Source organism: Dryas octopetala, chromosome 2 (genome assembly GCF_963921425.1).
Source record: "Dryas octopetala chromosome 2, drDryOcto1.1, whole genome shotgun sequence".
In the NCBI taxonomy this organism is placed as follows: domain Eukaryota; kingdom Viridiplantae; phylum Streptophyta; class Magnoliopsida; order Rosales; family Rosaceae; genus Dryas; species Dryas octopetala.
In genome coordinates, this window is record NC_141367.1 from 32,175,357 (window position 1) to 32,198,907 (window position 23,551).

Genomic DNA, 23,551 nt, shown 5'->3' on the forward strand with positions numbered 1-23,551 from the left:
TAATGTTCATTGCTCAACCCACTGACCCGAACCGAACCCAAAAAGTCGGCGTAGGTCTCGATGCTAGAGTCTGATATGGTGGAATTTGCTGCTAAGAGAAATTTAGTGACCTTCGGTAGAAACAAGGAAGTAAGATAAATAGAAAACATGTTATATCACTTGAACAAAAATGACATTGCTTCAGTGGTTCGGCATCCTCTCCTAAACCAACAGGTGCAGGGTTCGACACAAGGCAAACACATTTTGCAAAATTTAAATGGCCAAAAAGAAACTTGGGCCACGTGGCAGCCCACAGATGGAAGCCCGCTTGGGCCACGTGGCAGCCATGGATGGAAGCCCGCGGGCCTGCTTACGCCACGTGGTAGCCCACGATTGGAAGCCCGCGGGACCCTTATGCCACGTGTCAGCCATGGATGGAAGCCCGCGGGCCTGCTTGTGCCACGTGGCAGCCCACGGTTGCAAACCTGCGGGCCCGCTTACGCCAAGTGGCAGCCCACAGTTTCCGGTTGGAAGCCCGCGGGACCCTTACGCTACGTGTCAGCCCGCGGGCCCGCTTGGGCAACGTGGCAGCCCATGGTTGGAAGCCCGCGGGCCTGCTTGCGCCACGTGTCAGCCAACGATGGAAGCCCACGGATGGAAGCCCGCGGGCCCGCTTGTGCCACGTGGCAGCCCACGGATGGCTGCTTACACCACGTGGCAGCCAAGGTTGGAAGCCCGCGGGCCCATGGGCCACGTGTCAGCCCGCGGAACCCTTACGCCACGTGTCAACCACGGATGGAAGCCCACGGGCCCGCTTGTGCCACGTGTCAGCCAACGGATGGAAGCCCGTGGGCTTACGCCACGTGGCAGCCCACGGTTGGAAGCCCGCAGGCCCGCTTGGGCCACGTGTCAGCCCGCGGGCCCGCTTGGGCCACGTGGCAGCCCACAGTTGGAAGCCTGCGGGCCTGCTTACGCCACGTGGCAGCCCACGGTTGGAAGCCCGCGGGCCCGCTTGTGCCACGTGTCAGTCAACGGATGGAAGCCCGCGGGCCCGCTTGGGCCACGTGGCAGCCCACGGGCCCGCTTGGGCCACGTGGCAACCCACGGTTGGAAGCCCGCTTGGGCCATGTGGCAGCCCACGGTTGGAAGCCCGCGGGCCCGCTTGTGCCACGTGTCAGTCAACGGATGAAAGCCCGCGGGCCCGCTTACGCCACGTGGCATCTCGCGGGCCCATGAGTCACGTGTCAGCCCACGGATATAAGCCCGCAGGCCCGCTTGGGCCACGTGGCAGCCCACGGTTGGAAGCCCACGGGCCACGTGGCACAAGTGTCTTTTTGGCCATTTAAATTTTGCAAAACATCTTTGCCTTCTGTCGAACCTTGGACTGTTGGATTGAGAGAGGATGCCGAACCACTGAACCAATGTCATTTTCGTTCTATTGATATAACATGATTTCCATTTATCTTACTTTCTTGTTTCTACTGAAGGTCACTAAATTTCTCTTTGCAGCCAATTCCACCATATCCATTGACTCTAGCATCGACACCTATGCTAGCTTCCCGGAGACCATCTTCTCCTTTGACTCCATCAAGAAGTTCACGCAATCCCAAGCCGTCTTCTTGCAAGCCACGCTTGTCTTGCTGCTTTCTTGGCTTGCCTTCTGCTTCTTTCTAAGGTTTATGAAGCTTGGCAATGATGGTAGGAGCATTTGGTTTTTGGGTTCCACTATATATAGATACGCACACAGACACACACACGTAGAGACCCACATACATGAAGTAAAGTTTGTTGAAAGATCTAATAAAAGCTTCATCCAGACAGCTATAGTGAGAAAGTATTTTATAATAATCATTTTCTTGTTCTAGGGCATATTTCTTGGATCCCTGTCTTGCTGGTTAATGGTTATCCCTTATATTGTTTGTGTAACTGCTTGCTTTCTAGTCATTGCTGTTCATGTCTAGAAGGTTAATGACTTGCTCCTTTTTCATTTCCTAGTTTTACATGTATGTTTTACTCTTTCAGGTGCAAATTTATCGAAAAGCATCAATAGTCTTGAAAAATTACTTGATGCTAAGGTGGGTTCTGGATTTTTAAATTTGAGATATATATGGGTTACAAATCCTTGTTTTTATTTCTTTAGAGTAATCGATCATCCATTCTAGCTTTCACTAAAGATTGGGCCTCATGAATACCCATCTAGTTTACGAAGTCCTGTCGGACATATGGAAGTATCCTTGTTTAACATATTTACAAGGTCTTCCACATGATCCTTGACATGCAAAGGCTTTCTATTCAGGATTTGGGCTGTAGTTTGTTAACAATGATTAGCTTGATAGCTTTTAGTGATGGTGCCCAACGGTAAAATTTAGAATATAGCCAAGCCTTTCTGAACTGTAAATGTATATGTAGAACTAGGGGAAGGATGTAGTTGACCTCATATGTGCATAATTATATTGTTCCCCATTATGCATAGATATGACATATATGTATGTATTATATGATAAGCTTACAATAATATATTGTAAGATTATATTTATTTTTCTACACGCGCACCATGTCTATGTATTTTGTCAGCAGTATGCTATTTTCATATTTGTATAAGGTAATATGCTACGATAGAGTGTTATATAGGAAATTGCATTTAGGATATGAGTCTTCCTTTAATTAGCTAAATTATAACTTACAGTTTTTCTAGTATACTAAACTTTGTTTAATTATGTTTCCTGCTTGTTAAAGTAAAAAATTATCTTCCCCACCTCTCATGTTTGTCCTTGTTAGCACTCCGAAAACTTAAACCATAAGAAATGAGCCAACAAATATATGTGAAGCCTCATCTTGCATTACAGGATGTTAACAAAAAATTGGGCAATGGGAACGAAAGGTTTTTGAATCCAAGACCTCTAGAACCACAGCTCTGATACCATCTTAGATTATCATTGTACCTCAAAAGTTTTAAGTTATTAGAGAGTAGGTCAACAATGCATTTCAAGCTAGTAGTTCTGGGGTTAAGATAAAGTGTTATTTTGGGTATAAAATATCCAAAAATGTGGTTTGTGAATCCTTTTGGCATTAATTTTGTGTTATATTTTGTCAGAACCATATTCTAATGATTTCATAATTGAGTGTGTTGGATAACATAAATGAGTGATCGGCATTTTAAGATTATCCATGCCCTAGGAGGCTAGGACTGGCTTGTTAGTTTGAAGCCAAATTCTCATTGGGTTGGCTTTCTTCAGGGGCTGGACATGCACTCATGTTGTTGTACTGATCTAGGTGCTCGTAGTTTCCATGTCTCAGTTATAATTTTGCCCTTATTTTGTAGGTTTATTCAGTTGAAGACAAGGAAGAATTGGATCGTTTTGTCGCATCTCCTGTTATTAGAGTGTATCATTATGATCCTGTTATAAGTGGCACATCCAGCCCCTATATGACTTATTCTAGTAAACTTGAGCAGATGAAACGCCAGGTATATTGTTTTGACATTTATTTTGGTTCTAGACAGGCTTTGACTTGTTCACAAATCTTTTGTAATTATTCCGATTCTTGCTATATCATTGACAGTGTATAGCAGAACTTAGTAGGCGGGAGAGTGACCCCCAAAGTTTAAGGAGTAGAAATGTTAAATAGAATGCATGAGAGTATAATATATCATTTGGAAAATCTTGGCCTTTGGGGAGCATTAAAAGTAAGCAACTTTAACTCTAATCACTTTTATTGGTTTCTCTAATTATTTGTTATCTTTTTTATCCCCTTGATAAGTAGTCAGTTTTATTCACAAGAGAGAGAGAGAGAGAGAGAGAGAGAGAGAGAGAGAGAGAGAGAGAGAGAGAGAGTATTTGTTATCTATACTATATTCAATATCTTCTGCATCCCATTTGTGTAAGTCTTAATCTCTCTCTCTCTCTCTCTCTCTCTCTCTCTCTCTCTCTCTCTCTCTCTCTCTCTTCTGCACTTAAAAGATTACTTAAATGACTTTTTAAGATACATACGGGGTCCCTAGGTTACTTCTTTTTTTCTTTACTTTTGTTTTGTTTCCCTTTTCGAAGGCTAGTCTTGTTCTTTTGAGTGGGGATCACTTTGAGCGGAATGAGTTAATAGAGGCAGAAGGAAATAATGGTGATGATACTCTGTGTGTTAGATATCTGGCCCAGGTTGATGACATCCTTGCTAAAGGTATTCTAGCGTGTTACTGTATCCAACCATGCTATGTGGTTCTAATTATCTGTGGATCACTACTTTCACTTTTACAGCATTTTAGTATTTTGAACTATAATCATTAATGAAACAAAGTTTGCTTTGTGAAGCAACATCATTTCTAGTACTACTAATGATCGAGTTTTATTCTCTGTTCCTATAGATGCCAGTGCTTCTGATGAATCTTGTGTAGAAAGTTTAAAGGAGCCATCTTTCTCAAGAATGGTCTTACGTCTTGTTGAAATTCTTTCATCCTTCAGGTTGGTATTTATGGGTTCATTTCTGTCTTCTATGATCATTATGTCGTTTTGACCATCTGTTGATACCAAGGTTTTGAAAACACAAAAAACTTAAGCATGGGCATTGTGGAAAGTCTGAAGACATTCATCACTCTTCATGTGACCCTACATTTCATCCTATTTGTCATTGGTTTAATGTTCACTTAGACATTTAATTTTATTCTTGTACTCTGTTCTTCATGTGACCCTATATGTATAGTGGTTATGCTTAGAAGTATTTATTTTCCATTTTCAGGTTGCAGGAAAATATGAAATGCATAATTTTTGTAAATAGGATTGTTACTGCGAGTTCCTTGTCATACATACTACAAAACCTTAAATTTCTAGCATCTTGGAAGTGCGATTTTCTGGTAGGAGTCCACTCTGGACTGAAGAGTATGTCAAGGAAGAAGATGAACATCATTCTTGATAAGTTCCTGTCTGGAAAGGTAATGATTAATCTTTTTCAGTTTTTAAAAGTGGATTGTTTTGTGGCAAGACGTTAAATGCTATCAAATTTTAGTTCATCTTTCTTCTGTCAGCTTGATATCCAATAATATGGGCCAGAAAGGATAAGGAATTACTACTAAGAACTATGTGGTAAAAGTATATCTTCCATAAGAAGTGGAAATTTTGGCTATAGTACATGGAGAGTAGTAGATTTTGTGAGGCACCCATGTTGGATGTAAGAAACTTATATAAGCTGAAAATTTTTTCTAAGGAGAAACAATAATTTTGTTTTTCTTTTGTTATCATACTCTAATGTGATCTTTATCTAGGTGCAAGGATCCATTATTATCACAAGTGAGATAAGCTGCGCTTGTAATAAAGATAACTAAAGCATACATCCATTTTTGGTTTGCATAAAGGTTTAGTTGAGTTTAGTTAAGTTTATTACATGGTGTCTTATGCTGCCCAATTTGGTTTTGTTATGGGAGAGGCACCATGGAGGACATACGCTTCTAACATAGAATAGCATAGCACCTCACTCGCATATGCTTTTGTCTATGTACTTGGTATAAATGGTATTGGGAAAGGGTCCCAAGAATCTTCTTCATAGTGTGATAATGATGATATATGTATAAACATAATACGATCCTCTGCAGACTGAGGCAGGATGCTAATTCCTTTGGTTTGTTGCTTTGGCAGCTGAATCTATTGGTTGCAACTAAAGTAGGTGAAGAAGGACTAGATGTTCAGACTTGCTGCCTTGTGATACGATTTGATCTTCCAGAAACTGTTTCTAGCTTTATACAATCACGAGGTCGTGCGTGGATGCCTACGTCTGAACATGCATGCATTTTTGGTGAACAGGTGCTTTTCTAAAGCACATGATTTTTGTTTGCCCATTCTTTTGGTTCGGAGGATAGGATGTATAAAGTTGATTCATCTGGTGCTACTATCAGTTCTGGATATAGCATCTCATTCTTATTCATCTGGTGCCACTAGGCATTGGCTGGTTAGTTAGCTTTAATTACTCACTTACCCACTTTTTTTCTTGTGCTAATTAATGACTTTGATGAATAATTTGTGAGCTTATTTGTACTATCTTCATATTTAGTAATTGGTGTAATTGAATCACTACCATCACAAGGGGCCACTTGTCACTAATTATTCTAATAATTGTGGGGTTGGGGCAATATATTCCTTTGAAATCTCATACCCTAAACCCTAGAAACCAATAATCATGAAAAAGAAAAAAGATTGTGATTAAATTCATTAGTCAGTTAACATGTACTCAAAATGTTGTTGCTTGGAACTTAAAAGGCAGTATGAGATTTTAGGCTTTTCCCTACTTGGGTTTTGCTTCCACTCTGTGACTCTTAACTTACCAGTTGTAGTGGTGCTATCTTTGTTATACTGTGTATATGTCCAACTTCCTTGATAGCCAAAAAGATTGGTGCATCATATATGAGCTTTGTTGTGATCAGGGTATGAATAGTAAGGTTACCATGTGAATGGAATTATCATTTGTTGAAATGATAAGATGTTCCTCATATGGAGTATTTCATCAGTTTACTTACTTCTGTGTGATAAACCCTGAAGATTTAAATCCTGAGATAGACTGATTATGCTCCCTAGTTTCTGTTTAAGTATTGCTACAGTTTGTATTTTCTGTCAGGCGTACCACTCTTGTACATTTTTGTTGTAGAGAATTGATCTGTTGTGAATTTTGTCTATGGCTACTTATTGAAGCCACTTTTCAACATTCAATTTTATTAGATTTTCCTTTTGACACCTTTATAGCTTTCTTATCCATCCTGATAACAAATTATGACAAAGGTTTAACTAGCTTTGTTTGTGGCACAGGATGATCAAAAGGTAGTTAGGAAACGGAAAACAGAACTTGGTGGAACTTTCTCAATAGCAAGTTGGATTCTCTTCATTGGTTTGTTTGCTGCGTGAGTATTTGATAAAATTCTTTTCGAACCGTCACTTCTTTCATGTTATTTTATTTAGCTGTATGGGTCTTTTGTTGGTTACTATTTGTCATATTAGTTTATATTTACTTGGCTTTTCAGTTTTTTTACAGGTTGCTCTACCAAATCATAACAAAGAGAACTATTGAGGTACATAATGTCAGAGCAATAAATGCACATGACTTGGCCTCCTTCAACAATGACATGGAATTTAACATAACCGCTATTTCTAGTATGAGCTGTTCAAACTTACGTGATCTTGGTACTTTAGTTACTGGAAATCCTGGCTTCATTGACTACAGAGTGGCTCCTCTGTCAAAAATTTGGGAACTACTCGTGTCAAAATACGAGTAGAGGACCAACTATAACTCTTAGGTGCAACAATTGTCAACCAATTCAAGACAATTTATACATTTCCTGGCAGTTTATTGATCTTCCTGACAGTCCTGCTGCTGCTGTTGGATTTCAGTTCAATCTTACTACAAGGAGTCATGCTAATAAAAGACATGTGAACTTTGTTAGTGGAACCTGTAAGAATGGAAGCACTTTTGATGATAGACCTGTTACGTTCAGAGGGAGTAATACGAATATATTAAAATTCAGTTTATTTCCTTGGATATACTGTAATCTACATGATCTACGGCTCATCCAACATCTGTTTCATGAGTTTGTTCCGGGTTCATTTTTTCACGACACAAGTCAACTACAAGCATCCCTTGGAAGTTCGAAGGACCTACATTGTATGTCAACTTTCTCTCTGCAGATATTGTGGAGATAGATAACCAAAACATTATGGGTCCTGGTAAGTAATATGTGCTGTCCTAGCTATATAAGATCCATCCTTTCACTTGTGTTCTACGTTTAATCTATAATTCAGTAATTTACAAATCTTGTGTTCCTGTATTTGTTTTAATTATTCTCCTTTTTTTAATGTTGCAATGCTTCTGTAACCCCAGTTTAGTCATATACATCTCTCTCTCTCTCTCTCTCTCTCTCTCTCTCTCTCTCTCTCTCTCTCTCTCTCTCTCTCTCTCATGGTCTCCAGATTTCTACAACATATTGTGATTATTAGCTGCTTGATTCATGGCCCTTTTGATAATTTTAAAAGGTATTTGATAGGTTAAATTGAACTGTTTACTGAGTGCTACTGCTACCCCATTTTTCTTCTCACACTTTTGTGTTAAAGGTACTTGGTCCTCCATTGATGTATTCACTAAAATCATGTCACTGATTTTTTTAAAAAAACCTGGTTTTAAGAAAGAAAAATCTTCCGGGCTTGCACTTCTTTGGTAAACCAGATCAAATTGATTGCACATATGGTTTCTTATTTCATCAAGTATTTATTGGAAATTGTGCTTCATGGGTAGTTTAAGTGATTGTCTAGGTTGCTTGTCTATAAAACTCATTGAATGTTTATGTTTTCTTTTCATGCCATTGCCACTTAATCAAAAATTTCCTAATGCTTAATTTCATCAATAAAAAAAAGCATACCAACATCTTATCCTTATTTGCAGTCAGTTACATCTATTCAATAGTGATTTCTGATAAACAACCTTTAAAGCCAGACCCAATATGTCCATGACCACCACAACATTCCTTCATGTAGCTTTTGCAGCACCCACCAATTTCTCTGTTCTCTAACACACAAGCATGAATTGCATCCGATAAACAGCACTCCTGCTCTTCTCTTGTCCGTGAACTGATGCAAGAATGTGAAGACGGGGAGTCTGCATTGTCACCACCCGGTACACGAATATCAATAGTGGTATGAGGAGGTGTTTTCTGATCTAGATTGTGATGCTGTTGATCAGAGCTTTTGCCGACCATTTTTCCAAATTCTTCATTGCTACTATGCTCTTTGCCATAATGGGTTGAGTGGCAATGACCAATATTTGTCAAACTTTGGCTTTCCTCCAAATGTTTTGCATCATGGTGTCCATCACCTTCTACACAATTACCATGCCTTCCCATTAAGTCTGTGCAACAATCTTTTGTACTTGAGCTCAAACTGTGAGGGCCCAAACAACCATGGTTGTGTACAATGTGTGACTCCAGATCATGACTGGCATTCGTGCAGCTTCCGTGATCACAATGATTTGCCTTATGTAAGTCATCACTGCTTGGACAATGATGAATTTCATCTGAGTCTATGCAATTATGATTACCAGGAAAGTTTGAATTCAAAGGACTAGGCTGGCATTCTGATCCACACCTCTTAGAAGAACACTTTTGAGGCTTACACACTGTTACAGCTTTGCTGTCTAAGCAAAAATGCTGGTTGCTGTGAGACAAGTGGTTATGCCTATTGCTTCCATGTTTATGGGCCTTCTTGCTGCTCCCGTGATCACAGTGCTTTGCCTTGTGTAAGTCATCGTTGCCTAGGCAACGATGAATTTCATCTGAGTCCTTGCACTTAAAATTATCAGGCAAGTTTGAATTCAAAGGACTAGGCTGGCATTCTGATCCACAACTCTGAGAAGAACACTTTTGAGGTTTGCACACTTTTACATCTTTGCTTTCTGAGCAACAATGCTGGTTTTTGTGAGAGTGGCTATGCTTACTGCTTCCATGTTTATGGGCATGTGGTGCAGAAGAAGTTTTTCCACATTTCCCTCCATGCTTGTGTGTTCCTTGCAAAAGTAGCATGCTGTTGAAGATCACAAGTAAGCATGTCCCGACATCAGCAAGAACTGCAGCCCAAACAAGTGGATGACCTGCAAAGCCCAGTGCAAGGATTGCAACCTTAGTAGTGATTGACAAAGTCACATTCTCAACCACTTTTCTTTTAGCTCTTCTAGCAAGCTTGATTGCTTTTGGTAGTTTCCTAATGTCATTTGATACTAAGATCACATTCCCAGTTTCATTTGCAAGGGCTGACCCTGAAATGCCCATTGAGATACCGATATCTGCTGTAGCTAAAGCAGGGGCATCATTGACACCATCTCCAACCATGGCTGTATTTCCTTCCACTTTGAATTCTTTAATGATTCTTGCCTTGTTTTCAGGGAGAAGTTCTGCATGGACTACCTCTATAGCTTGCTGAAGCTGCACATCAGATAAATTTTCTTATCTTATTACTAAAAATTCCATGATTCTATTAACAAGATGTTATACCAGATTAGGCAAACACAACAGACTTTCTGAATTGCTAGAAAGGTATTAAACCAAAGAGGACAAAATATGCGAATAGAGGAAACAGAAAACAAGTCCAGTTGGGTTCAGTCATTGTTTCCTGTATCTCGATTATGGAATCAATTCCTGAATCATCTGAATCTAAACGATCAATAAAGATAGAGCCACCACCCTAAAATATTTGAGCCCAAGTTTCTATAATGAACAGACTGTGTTTCTTTGTGTGTACTTGAAGAATAGAAAACTATAAAATATGCACCTGCTCATTTGCATGCATAGCTGCAGCATGACTATCCCCTGTGAGCATAACTGTTTTAATGCCTAATTTCTTTAGCTCCCTGACAGCCTCTGCAGCCCCAGTTCGACAAGCATCAGATATTGTAAAGATTCCGGCAGGGGCTCCTCCAGAGTATATGTATCCAATGGTCTTCCCACCCTTAGAGCCTCCAATGGTTGGAACTGAAATTTCAACACCATTAATAATCAGACATTCTGAGAATGGTGAAAACACATAGCTTATCCAACTTGGTTGAAGAAAAAGAAAAGAATCAAAATCCTAGGAGTTGCCACTTACACTAGTGCGAAATTGGTTCTTACCTGTTTCACAAGCAGCTCTTAAAGCTATTTTTCTGTTCCCAATGTAGACATCTTGCCCATCAATTTTTCCATGAATGCCTTCCCCTGGAAAATTTTGAAACTCCTCCACATTTTCAGGCTTTGGCTCAATTGAAAGCGACCTTCCGTAGTCAACCAGTGCAGCTGCCATTGGATGACTAGACTTCCTCTCAATGCTTGCAACCCTTCAAAAGAAATTTTGAGACTAATATTTATAAAATAACCAATGGACGGTGAAATTTGCAAAACAAAAGAAAAATTCTTCCAATGAAGAATACAGAGGTCCACTGAAATCCATAAAACCATCCCTTTTTTAAGCAGCATTTGAAAAGGCTTTCATCTTTGAACTAATAATTTTTCATTTGGAATTTCATAAAGTAACTTCTTTCATTCTATCAAAAGTTTCAAGAAGGTGAAACAGAGTTGTGTGTGAGTTCTATTCTTTACCAGTAAAGCAATGTGTTCAAGCTAATGTCATCACGAAGAGATTGAAAATCCATCACCACAAATTCACCGCTTGTTATTGTACCAGTTTTGTCAAAAGCCATGATCTTCACTTTAGCAAGAGTCTCAATGTAGTCACCCCCTTTGATTAGAAGACCAGATGTTGCTGCCTTTGTAAGTGTGCAGAAAGTCACAACTGGTGTAGAGAGGATGAGAGCACATGGACATGCGCTTACCAAAACAACCAAGGCTAAGTGAAACCATTTGTTCCAGTTATGAACATGTAATGAAGCAGGAATCACCGCAACAGAAACGGATATGACTAGAACCGCTGCAAAACAATACCAAATGAATGAATTGAACCATTTGCACTCTCTTCAGTACTAAAAAGATAGGGGAAAAGTTGTTAATTAGTAGAAATTAAAGAGCATATGGAAGTTAGTAATAACATAACTGTTAATACCAGGAGATGTATGAACTATGGAAAGTAGACTGACCTGGTGTATAGAACTTTGCACATTTGTCAATGAATCTCTGAGTTCTGGATTTACTGTTTTGAGCCTCTTCCACAAGTTTAGCCATTTTAGCAACCACACAATCTTCAGCTAAGGCTGTAGTTTTCACACTAATATAACCTAAATGAACCATAATTTGTCAGAAAAAAAAAAAGGAAAAATAACATAAAAATAAATTTTCTATTCATCTACAAATAAACGGAGTGAAAATTTATGTTACCATTCAAATTGATAGTGCCAGCCCAAACGGTGGAGTCCTTTTCTTTGGCAACTGGATATGACTCTCCAGTTAGTGTTTTCTCATCCACTTCACCTTTGCCTTCAACAACTATTCCATCGATCGGTACAAGTTCACCAGCCTTGACAGCAAGAATTGTGTTCAACTTGACCTCATCAACATCCACAACGTCTCCAGTTTCTGCTAAGACTGCTTTTTGAGGGGCCATGCTCATCAACGATGACATCACTGCCTTTGCCTGAGTACATATATAACATGATCAAAATTTACAAGTTTTAATTATTGGCCTTTCTAACATGTTGATCGTAGGGCATGTCATTCTAGATGTTTGACTGTCTATGATACATAATTAGAACATTCAGGCCTTTAATAACATTTTCATTTATTATAACTTGGTTTATCACATAATGCACAAAACTGGGTTCATCAAAATGAAACTAAGATGAATATGCAATGAGATAAGTTGTTCAAGATTTTCATAAAAGATGGAGTAATACACTAGCCAAGAAGGATAATGAAGAATGTTGAAAAATCATAAAGCACAATGCAAGATTATAAGGTTAGGATGAGTTTTTTCTGCTAACCTTGTAACCTGCCCTTGACTCAAGCCACTCTGCAATGGTGAACAGAAAGACTATAGTGCCAGCTTCCAAATAATCATTCATAGCAATTGTCCCAATCACTGCCAAAAGTAAACAGCATGTATGAGCAACCAACAACAGTACATAATGAACTAGCACCTATAGACCACAACTAAAAAGAAAAAGGTCTATATAGATGTACAATCCTACAAAAATACATAAACAATATTACCATGTGTACATTAATCCAGGAATCGAATGTCTTTCCTATAAATTCTAGGTACATATGCATTGTTTACTTAAAGATCTGAATTTAATTAAGCTCATTTAAGCCATTTCATTAACACATGAAATCACTCCTGGCATACAGTCCCATGGTTTGCAGTTGCTTAGCGTACTAGAACTTCACTCATAATTAGTACATATGTTATAATGATACAATTCAGCAGCCAATCTAATTTCACACCAGAACCATTCAAGCAATTCAATCAAGGCATAGTTTATTTGGGTTGAACGTCTTATTTATTTTGTTTGCGTACACTTGACATTGTAGCATAAAGGTTGGCCAAAGATTATATTTTTGTTTTATCTTCTATTGGTTCTTCTATATTTGATAGGATATCATAACAATTGCTCGCCTTAGTCATTAGCCTAATGAAGGTATTATGATCTTTCCAACTTTCTATAAGTTCCATCTTGGAAACTAAATTCTGAAGATAACTATTCCAATTATCTATCATTCTTATTTGCCTTTTTGAGCCAAATTTCAGCAACATTGTAACAATGACGTTCAATGTGGATTAGCAGCTATTTTGGTTGGTTTTTCCTATATAATATTAGCCACAGCATGACATCAATAAAACGTGACTAGAGAGAGAAAGAGAGGAAAACTAAACAAAAACGAAACTGGGAATAGAATCAAACAGGTGGTGCGCGAAATGGAAGCCTATCAAACTAGGAGTAGCAAATGTTTAGAGGACTATACTAATTAGCTAGTCAAGACATCTGGGCCACGAAAACAAGTGTCAAAAGCTTTGCCATTCAGAAATATGGAGAGCCAAAAGTAGGCCAATGAAACCCAAATCTATTCAAAAAAAGACAGAAAAGTGTGACCTTTAACAAACCCATATCGATTTAAAGAGAAACGTCATCCTGCTAGACAGTTTGACACATATATTATCACACTAAGTAATTTTATGAGCAATTTATTTGAATATGTGATCCTAACATGTTATGTTTGTAAATTATTAATTTAAACTCTTAATCATTTAAATGATTTAAATTAATAATTTAATAATATAACATTAGCATGTCATCTAAAAAATAATATATTATTTTCTAAACTTTTGTCAAAATCATACATATCCATTCAAACTGCAACCGGTTGGTTGTATGCGTGACGTTTGGATTGCCATTATGAACCCAAGACAATAAAGATTTCTTTTTTCTGAAGGGGAGGTCATGTTTCAATTTTTTTCGACAAAAAACGAGATAAAGGTTTGATTTCTTCGGCGGTGGGCGGTGGGCAACCATTTTTTAATGTCTTTTATAAAACAAGAGCTCGGTACCCAAAATGACAGAAAATGCATGGTTACACCAACAAGATTGTAACCATGTGTCCTATTCTTACCCATTAAAGAGTTTCCCTAATTCGAAAACTATGGCCTCTCATAGACCCTTTGCACATAGCTAGCTTAGAGTTTGGTCACAGCCACACACCTTGTCCCATTCTAGGAACAACAGGCCGGTCATCAATTTTCTAAAAGTTTCTATAACTAATTTAATAAGCCAAGTCCATTCACAAACGAAACGTACCCTTTGTAAGATTAAATTAATGTTAAGTATAAATTGACATACCAGCAACAATGACAAGAATGTTGATATCAAGCCTTAGATTCCGAATTGCCGCTACACCCTTCATAGCAATTGGAAAGATGCCAACTGCAACTGCTCCAAGGGCCAGCCACCCCAATGGTCTGTAAACATACTTCAAAAACGATAGCAACAGCAATACACCACTAGCAATTGCATATGGACTTGGCCACTTTTTCTTGTAATTGTCCTCTGCCCCATACACCCTAACATTTGCTTCTAACCTTGCTTGATTTAGTGCCTTAACTGCATTTAATAACAACCCAAAAATTAATCACAATGATAATTTATATGATTAGAAATTTTTTAAGAAAAAATTAGTCAAATCGAAAATTATTTTATAATACATGTTTGTATTATAAAATTTGTTATGTTATGAAGATTTCATTTATTATATAACTATTACATTATAAACTGTCAATGTTGATTAGTGATAGATTTTTATTTAAACTTATGGTCAAATTTAATAATTAAAAACATATTTTATTTCTGACAAGAGAATATTCTCAATCTGCACTAAAACAATTAAGAAAGAAGACATTGAGAAAAATGGAATTTTTTATTTAACAAAAGGGCATTTGGGTGAAGGAAATATAAAATTGCTAGTGTTGCTCTATCAAATATTCGATGTGCCATATCCATTAATGTCACAATATGTGCCCTCGCTGTCGTATTAATTCTCCAACCTCCAGCTGGTTTCAAACGTCATTAATGTGACAAAGGTTTGTTGGCTTATGACCTCCTACTACTATTCTCTTTTAACTTATTCAAATGATATCCAAAAATAACAGAAAATTTGTATACACTGGACTTATTGCGTCCAATTCTCATCCCACAACAAAACAAAAGAGACCCATAAATTGATAATAAATCCCGCACGGCCCCCTCTATTATTAATTGATTTTGAGAATCCAACTCTGTTTTTTCCAAATTAATAAATTATTTTTTTAAGAAGACCCAAATAATAAGTTTAAATTTGATTTTTTTTCTCGTCACCTAATGCCCTTTAACTACGAATCAAGACTCACACTAAACGTGAACCAGTTAACAATTAATATTAAATAGGGATCACAAGAAATTCAAGGTAAAACGTACAAAGAATTAGCACCAACTAAAGCTCATTTTTAGGCAAGTAACGTACAAAAAAAAAAAGTAAAAACAAGAAAGGCATTGGAACAGTTACATGGGACAAAAGTTTATGGGGGTTAACAATGAAACATGTGTTTTCGCCACAAACCCATCATCAAAACATCGAAAATAAGTATTAAAAAAATGTAAAATTTGTTTGAATTCTTTTATCAATTTTATATGAAATATTGTTTAGTGGGTGATACAAATAATAACTCAAATGAAAGCAGGGGTATATGAAAGTTTGGTAAAAACAACATCATTGTCTTTTTGATTTTTATGTTATTCCAATTCATCAATCACTAGCACCAAAAAGTACATGTCCAACGACCACCTCACATCAGCTTGATCCACCTTTTTTTTGTGAAATTGTTTGCTTTTTGGTTGTGCAAGCAATATCAGAAATTGACCACTTTTTCTTTTTAAAAAATGATTGTTAATGAATACTAATGGAGAATCCATGAACCATTATTGGGAATATGTATCAATCTTCGACCACTTAAAAACCAATATACGATTATGAAATAATGAAAAAGTAATTTTTTTTTTTCCTATATTTCATATGTTATGTGACCTCTTTATTATATATTAGGACAAAGCCCACATGAAAATAACAAAAAAGTAATGTTACTATAGCTAGGTCTTTGTAACAATAAAACAGTATTAACAATTAACATGGTGTAGCTAAAATTTGAGAGCAAATGGATTATTGGGTACTTACCAATTTGAATCTGGGAAATGAGGAGGCTATCATGAAGGACAATGACAGTCCTAGTAGGGACAATCACAGAGACCTCTTTCACACCATCTAGAGGCTTCAGGATATTCTCAATCAGAGGAACTTCTGAAGAACAGCACAAGCCCAACACATCAAAGTAGCTTTTCTGCAACTTTTTGACTGCCTTGTTTTTGTCTTGCTGGGTAGCCATAGTCCTTAATAATTATCTCTCAGACTTCTGCAAATACGAAGAGAGAAGATTTTGTCAATATACATAGGCCAGCTAGCAGATCATGGAATTAATAAAATTGTTGTTGTATTCAATTGTTTGATAACCTGGTCACTAAATTTAATAGAAGTAGTGATAAGTAATTGGATGGGGTCAGAGATTCAAATTTGTGTGTGTGTGTGTGTGAGAGAGAGAGAGAGAGAGAGAGAGAGAGAGAGAGAGAGAGAGAGAGAGGCATTTCAAACCAGAAACAGAGAGAGAAGTTTGAGAAAGGCAGGTGGTGAATTAAGAAGGTAGTTGAAGAAACCCAAAAGCAGGTTATACAAGAAAGCTGCCCACTAAAGTTGGTATCTTTGAATGAATTAGGATCAAAATGAAGGCTTGAAGAGGCTTACTTACACAGATCAAAAACCACCTTCTAGCTAGTGGAAGGAGCACTGGAGTTTCTTTCTTGAAGCTTAATTTTAGAGTGAGTAGTAGCTAAGCAGAGGAAGTTGGAAGTTTAAGTAGATGAAATTGGGGGGGTATAAGTAGGGAAGGATCATGAGGACATCTGCAAGAATATCAGAAAATTAATGAAGAATTTCTCCAACCAAAACAACTTTCTTTGTGGGAATAATTGGGTTTACCTTTCTCTTGTGGATGAGACACAAATAGTGGAGAATCAGTTGGAGGGAAAAGAATGGAATCCACATGTGAATCCACATAAATAAATGCTTGTTTTATAGCATCACTGCCCTCAGGGGTATATGTGCTCAAGCTGATGGAGATTTTATATGTTTCTTGAGATTTTACCATTTACTACTTTTATCTCCATTTCCCCTCCATCTTTTGGCATTGCCCTATCCAACTCTTACTTTGCCTTTTTTCCTCTGTTTTTTCTTCTAAATGAAACGATTATTCATTAAGCTCAAACAGAATTATATAACTCTTCTGGCACTGTAAATATATGATTTTGTTTACCATCTTGTATGTTTAAAGAATTTTTTCCTCTTTTTATTTTGGACTTTGACTCATGTTTCAATCTAATATCTAAATTCTAATCTATTCCAATTTGGTATCTAAATTAATTTTTGTGTCTAATAAGGAAAAAATCAAACACCTCTTTGAAGTTGTCAATTGAGTTATATGCATTTCATGATTTTCATCTCATAGATTCATAGAAAGTTGACAAATCACTAATCCAGATTTGTAAATGATAAATATATAAATTAAGACACTCGCGTGAAATTTCTAACAAAAATTTAATATAAGTATTAAATGAGGACAAATTAAAGTTCATGTACAGAATTAAGAATTAGACAAATTTTAGGGACCAAAAGTGAAAAAAACTTTATATTTTTTTTTGGCCTAAGAAAAAGATTTATATTTAATCACTCATGCACGCATCCTATGAAAAAACAATGGCATATCCTAATACTAACATATTTTCATCCTCTCTCATAATAATTTTTCATTTCTTTTTTTCTTTTTTGCCTGAGTTTTTTCACTACTTGAAATCTTGAAGTAACAATTTAATCATTGTCAATAGCTGATCAATTCACGGTTTCTCTCCCTCGTCTTCTCACCACCTTTTCAGGCTTTTCCCTCCCTCGCTTACTCTCGACCTCCAATCTCTTCTCTAATTCTCTCTCTCTCCACAATCCCATGTTGGATTTTCTTGAATAACATCAATACTTTTTCACCTTAGTTCTTATGTTCATTTTCCACTTCAAATTTATTTAAAATAGAAAGTTATATTCACTCTTTGCTGGGGGTGAAGAAAGCGGAAAACCTTATCAAAACTAATTAGCCATCAATAGAGAAGTTAAAAACCTATAAAGTGTAAAATAAGGCTTTACTTTTCCGATGTGGGATATCATGTATTGTCCGCTCTAATATCATGAAGAAATTGAAGCATCTACAATTAGTAATGGATAGAGAGACTCAAAACCTTATAATCAATTATGACTTCATTGTATTTCCTCGATGTGAGATACTACTCTCTCACACACCTCAACACATGTGGCAACTTTTGGGTGATGTGGGAGCACAGTTATGGCCATTTAGCCTGGCCCGTAAATAGCATGTGCTTCTATGTCATAAAGAAATTAGAGTTACCAATTCAAAATTAATTGGCAATGATTAGAGCTATCCAAACCTTATAAAGTACGTGTAAGACAAGGTTTTACTTCCCGATCCATGTGGGATATTACTCTCAACATACCTCTCACTTGTGGCATCATATAAGCCAAACAATTACATGAACAATTCATTTTCGATGACGTGAAAGTATGTATGATCATTAAGTCTAACCGTTAAAAAACTAAACGAATTTTGATTTGGTTAAATTTTACATAGATGATTTTTAAGGAGTAATCTAAAAAATAAATGGCCCGATCATTAGATTACTATGCAAAATGGCAATGAGAAGAGAAAAAACACAAAAGGGAAAGCATTTAGCTTTTATCCTGCATAAGCTTTGCTGGGCTTTCAAAATTCTAGGTATCACATGATTGGGAATGGCCATATCTCCTTGAAATTTGTGAGTCTACGTAAATTAATTAGTGTACATAAGAAATTAATTAAACGATGTTAATCACTCGATCAGCTGCGCGCCCAGAACAAAACAAAAAAAAAAATTAAAATAAATGAATAAAATGAAAAATAAAAGGAGTTGATGCAAACCTGGTTGTTTACATATTTTACATATTTGTTCTACTGCTTGTTGACGTGAAAGCAACCCTTGCATAACACACTTTTTTATGGACGACTCGCCAACAAATTCATAACAACAAAAAATGCTTCTTGCCGGCTTGTAATTGTAAGTTTGTAACATGAGTACACAATTAGATAAGACTATATAAATTGGTCTGATACAACTCGAGTTCGTATCAAATTCAATTTATTTTTTGACTTATTCGAGCTTAGTTCATATAATAAACAAGCCAAAGTCAATCTCAAACTTGAGTATGATCGGCGGGCTTACACCATTCACAATGTTACATAAAAAAAAAATTCATAGATAAAAGTTAGTCATATGAGGTTGTAAAAATAGTAAATTCTTAAGAGAACTCCTGTGGAAATGAATCCTATAGAAAAGAAATGGAAAGTACCACTTCAAGTAAACAGAAAAGACATCTTAGTTTGGAAATTTATACACTCTGGCTTTCACATGGGACGACCAATCTGAAGAAAAGGAGTATCAACAGATTGTTTTGGCATACATAGACCGCTCATGTTTGTGCAACTTTCAACAATCTATCTTAAAGAATGTGTCCCTAGCGATAAACAAGAAGATGATTTATTTTTCAACAAATAATTAGTTTTTCTATATATAGTTTTCTATAAAGTGCGTGTGTGTAGTTTTCCTTCTATACACATTTTAAAGTTTTGTTGTGTCAAGCAATGTCTTCGGCTCTTCATATCATTTTTTGGGTTGGGCCCACCTTCTACGCCCAACTATTTTGGGTGGGGTCGGTGGGCAAAGATTTTATAATTATTGAGCCATTTTTAGCTAGAGGCCAAAATTTAAAGCCCATGAGGACTGAGGTGCTATACTGCTATACACGAATGCATAAATGGAGTTATGCATCAGGTGGCCCATGAACACCTTCTTTTTTCTTTTTTTCTTTTTGCTTATCGAACCACGAACACCTTCTTTTTACAATGCTGCTATTATGACGGCGACAGTCATGGCGATTGGCACATAAGTTGAGCCATTGTTGCCATGAGAATTCTTCAACAGCGAATAACCAGAGCTATATTGGTTTTTCTTTAAAGGAGGCCAATCATTGGCCTTTAGTGGAAGGACAGGTCAACTTTCAAATTTTTTTTTTTCCACTCCTTTTTGTTTTCCTAAAAGATGTATGCAAGGATATATTTAATTGTAATAAAAACTTTATTATTAAAAAATGGGTTGAAAAATATGAATGGAGGATGACAATAGCCCCACTCTACTTGTGATTGAAGGCCATCATGCACCCTCCTTGATGGGAACCCCACACCAACCTTAATTAGCTTTCGACCAACAAAAAGCTTAATTAACTATCTCTAACCATAAATTTTGCTTCTATGGTAATGAAAAAGAAGGTTTAAGCTTAGAAATTTAGATACTTTTAGCCGCTCTTTCTTTCTCTGTTTTTTTTTTTTTTTTGGGTTTCCTTTATAAGGCTAATTAGATTTAGGGAGTGATCATCTTATGATGACACTCGAGCTTGAAAATATGAGAGGATCTGGGTCCTATAATTTATTATGAAAAAAATACTACTTATTCTGTCTCTCTGAATTGAGGTGACAATAATAAAGCACACCAAATTGTTACATTAAAAGAAAAACAATGTACATATCTTTAAAGTTCTCTCCACAAGATCACAACAATCTTTATGGCGACAGAAGTCTTAATTAATATTCCATTTCTTTTCTATTTTTCCAATTTAAATGATTAATGAAAGGATGAAACTCGGATGAAACTTAAAAGTGGTATTCATCTTTCTACGAGAAACGGAATATCTGGAAGCGTATTCCATTAACTATTTAATTTTTAATCTTATCTAACTAACCTAACTAAGTGGGATAGTAGGCCATGCTGCTAATCTTTAAGTCTATAATGTATTCTTTAAATAATGGAAAACTCAAGAATTATGATTAATCCATGAATGTTACCTCAAAGGGAATTACAAAATGTTATGAATTTATCGGTTTTTTCGTTATGCATATTTAGGGTTAAAAATCAAGAACCGTAAAAGATTCGGGCATTTGGGGGTGTTTGGCACGATACCAGAATAATTCTCTTCTTTAGTGCAATAATGCTGCAGGAATTCTGGTAGAATAAAGTTAGTGTTTGGTTGGTGGTCAAGACTCAAAACTAATCGATCATACCAGCAAAAAAGTTAGTGATTGGAGGAAACACTACCAATTAAGTTTGGTGGATATGTGTCAGCAATCCAACACCAAGTGTTAGTGCCTCACGTGCATGCATAGCTAGCTGCGCGCTCCTAGCTTGCCTCTCTTGCACACTCTTGTAATCTAATTTGTAAAATCACATAGCAATTGAAAATTTGAAATCAACCATTTGTGACAGTTCACTATTTTCTTCTTCTTGTCTTCTCCTCTTTTTTTTTTTTTTTTTTTTTTTTCAAATTTTCAAAATCATTAATAATTGTATTTTTTAAAAAAAATTTCTAAAAAATTACACATGAAATTGTAGAGAGTAATAACCACCGTACCATTGATTTACATATTTGATTTCAAACTTAATACAAGCTTACACGTGATTTTATCATGACTATTGTAAGTTTACATGTAATTTCACTACTGTAATTATATGGTTACAATATTTTTAACATAATTATACGTGATTTTGTCATAATCATTATAAATTTATACGCGATTTCGCTATTATAATTATTTAAAAATCTAAGGTGGTCAGGTCAATTGTTGACCACATTTTGTTATTATTTAATGAAAATTCATATTTGTTCCCCGCCTGCAAACATGAAAGGCATTACATCATCCTAAGCTTTACCTTTTTCTATGGTTTAATGAAATTCTATATTTGCTCCCTCGCCTACAAACATTGGAGGCACACACACAATCCACTTTTGCAAGCACCAAGTGATAAAGTTTTTACTCTTTTCATTGTTAATACTTTTATTTGCTGCATCTATCTGTACATATATATATATATATAGAGAGAGAGAGAAATTATATATTATATCACAGCATAATAAGTTAAATTGAAGTTCAGGCCTAGGATGATTATTGCTTAATTTTTGTTCTTTTTTCCCTTCGACTCTACAATTTATCAAAAAAAGAAAAATATATGCATAAAAATTTATAGCTTCATCAATAGAGTACTTATCTCCATACTCACGATAAGAATCTGATTCATGTCCTTGTCAAATCTTAAGCCTCATTTGAATCCGAATTTTTTTTTCTTATCATATCAAGATTAATTAAGATGCTAATTGAGATTAATATTGAAACTTAAAAGTTGGTGTTAGTGGTGTTTCCTTTATCTTCTAAAAGTAATATAGTAAGGTCACGAAAATAATCACAACCTATCTTGCTTAATTGATTCACAATTGTCAAAATGTTTGCAATGGAAAGGTTAAAAAACGAAGAGATAAAGCAAGCATTACTACAAGAATTTAAAAACTTATCTATGCTAGATCACTATAACAATAAACTAATTATCTTTATGTTGAATAACCTTCCCGGCCTAAGCTAGCTAAATGTCCAAACTACATTCCAAAGGAAGAGATTCAATTACAAACCCATGTTCTTCTTTCTAGAAAACATTTGGGGTATCATATTCATGGAATCATGGCCAAACATCTCATAAACAATATATAGATAAACAAATTAAAAATGTACGTGGGCCTCATGAGAAAGAATGCACTAATTATAAAGCATTGATAATTGAGAAGGCATGCATATATGCAATTGCAAGACAATGTTTAGTGGACATTTTGTCGCTATCCAACTCGCATGTACGTCTAGGTGCATATTCTTTTGGCATTTACTAAAGCACACGTGGATGAATCATAAGAGCATCATCGATCTAGATGCTCATGAGATGCATATACCACCCATTAGTCTATTTCAACCAATTAGGTATTTCAATTTTCCATCCATTAATTATCGATCCCCTTGATATCTTTTTTATTAAAAAAAAAATAAAAAATAAAGACCATAATATTTGAGATGTCTCAAATTCAAATATCTAATCCTACTTAAGTGGTTGATTATCTATTGCCTTTGTTTAGTGCATGACTAATTTATATTTGTTCCCCCGCCTACATACATGCAGGCGAGTAGGGGACAACAGCCTACCCAGTTTGCTCACTTTTGCAAACACAGCAAATCATCAATTTATATTCTCTATTCAATTATTACTTCTGCTCTTTTTTTGTTTGTACGATTTGGAAGTACACCATTCTTCTCTTGTAAGCCTTCTCGTTATATACGATTACTAATAGATAGTTAACTTTACACAAATTTATTTTGGTGAACCATACATAAAACTGCTTCGAAGATGATTAATCTAAGCAGTATTCATTCAAAAAAATTAATCAAATCGATCCTAATTATTTATTCATTTTGAGGACAATTATAAAACACTGTATTTATCTATTTATTTAATGACAATTAAATATTTAAATGGTTTCAGTTTTTTAAAAAGATATTCTCTTAAATGAGTCAGCAGATTAAATATAAAATTGGGA

The 23,551-nt window shown here is 36.1% G+C and overlaps 1 protein-coding gene and 1 pseudogene across 3 annotated transcripts; one reads left to right on the plus strand and one right to left on the minus strand.

Moving 5' to 3' along the window:
• Window positions 1-256: 256 nt before the first annotated feature.
• On the plus strand, window positions 257-7,681 carry LOC147295810 (uncharacterized; annotated as a pseudogene). The gene is made up of 10 exons (XR_015120251.1): window positions 257-970; window positions 1,467-1,677; window positions 2,002-2,054; window positions 3,302-3,445; window positions 4,026-4,152; window positions 4,337-4,433; window positions 4,708-4,900; window positions 5,601-5,765; window positions 6,762-6,853; window positions 6,985-7,681. The product of XR_015120251.1 is annotated as an uncharacterized LOC147295810 (transcript).
• Window positions 7,682-8,318: 637 nt separating this feature from the next.
• Window positions 8,319-16,864, minus strand: HMA4 (heavy metal atpase 4). 2 transcript variants are annotated; one of them, XM_086231333.1, is made up of 10 exons: window positions 16,743-16,864; window positions 16,118-16,352; window positions 14,254-14,514; window positions 12,400-12,497; window positions 11,798-12,053; window positions 11,560-11,697; window positions 11,066-11,393; window positions 10,601-10,803; window positions 10,263-10,462; window positions 8,319-9,916 (listed from the first exon to the last, which is right to left on the minus strand). In XM_086231333.1, the coding sequence occupies exons 2-10, from the start codon at window positions 16,323-16,325 to the stop codon at window positions 8,396-8,398; spliced, it is 3,213 nt and encodes a 1,070-aa protein (XP_086087459.1). In that variant the 5' UTR covers window positions 16,326-16,352; window positions 16,743-16,864; the 3' UTR covers window positions 8,319-8,395. The 2 variants fall into 2 exon arrangements, with proteins under 2 accessions (XP_086087459.1, XP_086087460.1); XM_086231334.1 differs by having other exon boundaries at window positions 16,739-16,845.
• Window positions 16,865-23,551: the final 6,687 nt, after the last annotated feature.

Bases quoted from the DNA above. Each gene is read 5' to 3' on its own strand.
- HMA4 (XM_086231333.1), bottom strand. From the start codon at position 16,325: ATGGCTACCCAGCAAGACAAAAACAAGGCAGTCAAAAAGTTGCAGAAA. The intron at 10,804-11,065 runs GTAAAGAATAGA...TTTCTTTTGAAG, and splicing joins TTGAACACATTGCTTTACTG to GGTTGCAAGCATTGAGAGGA. The intron at 10,463-10,600 runs GTAAGAACCAAT...TTGAAATTTCAG, and splicing joins AAGAGCTGCTTGTGAAACAG to TTCCAACCATTGGAGGCTCT.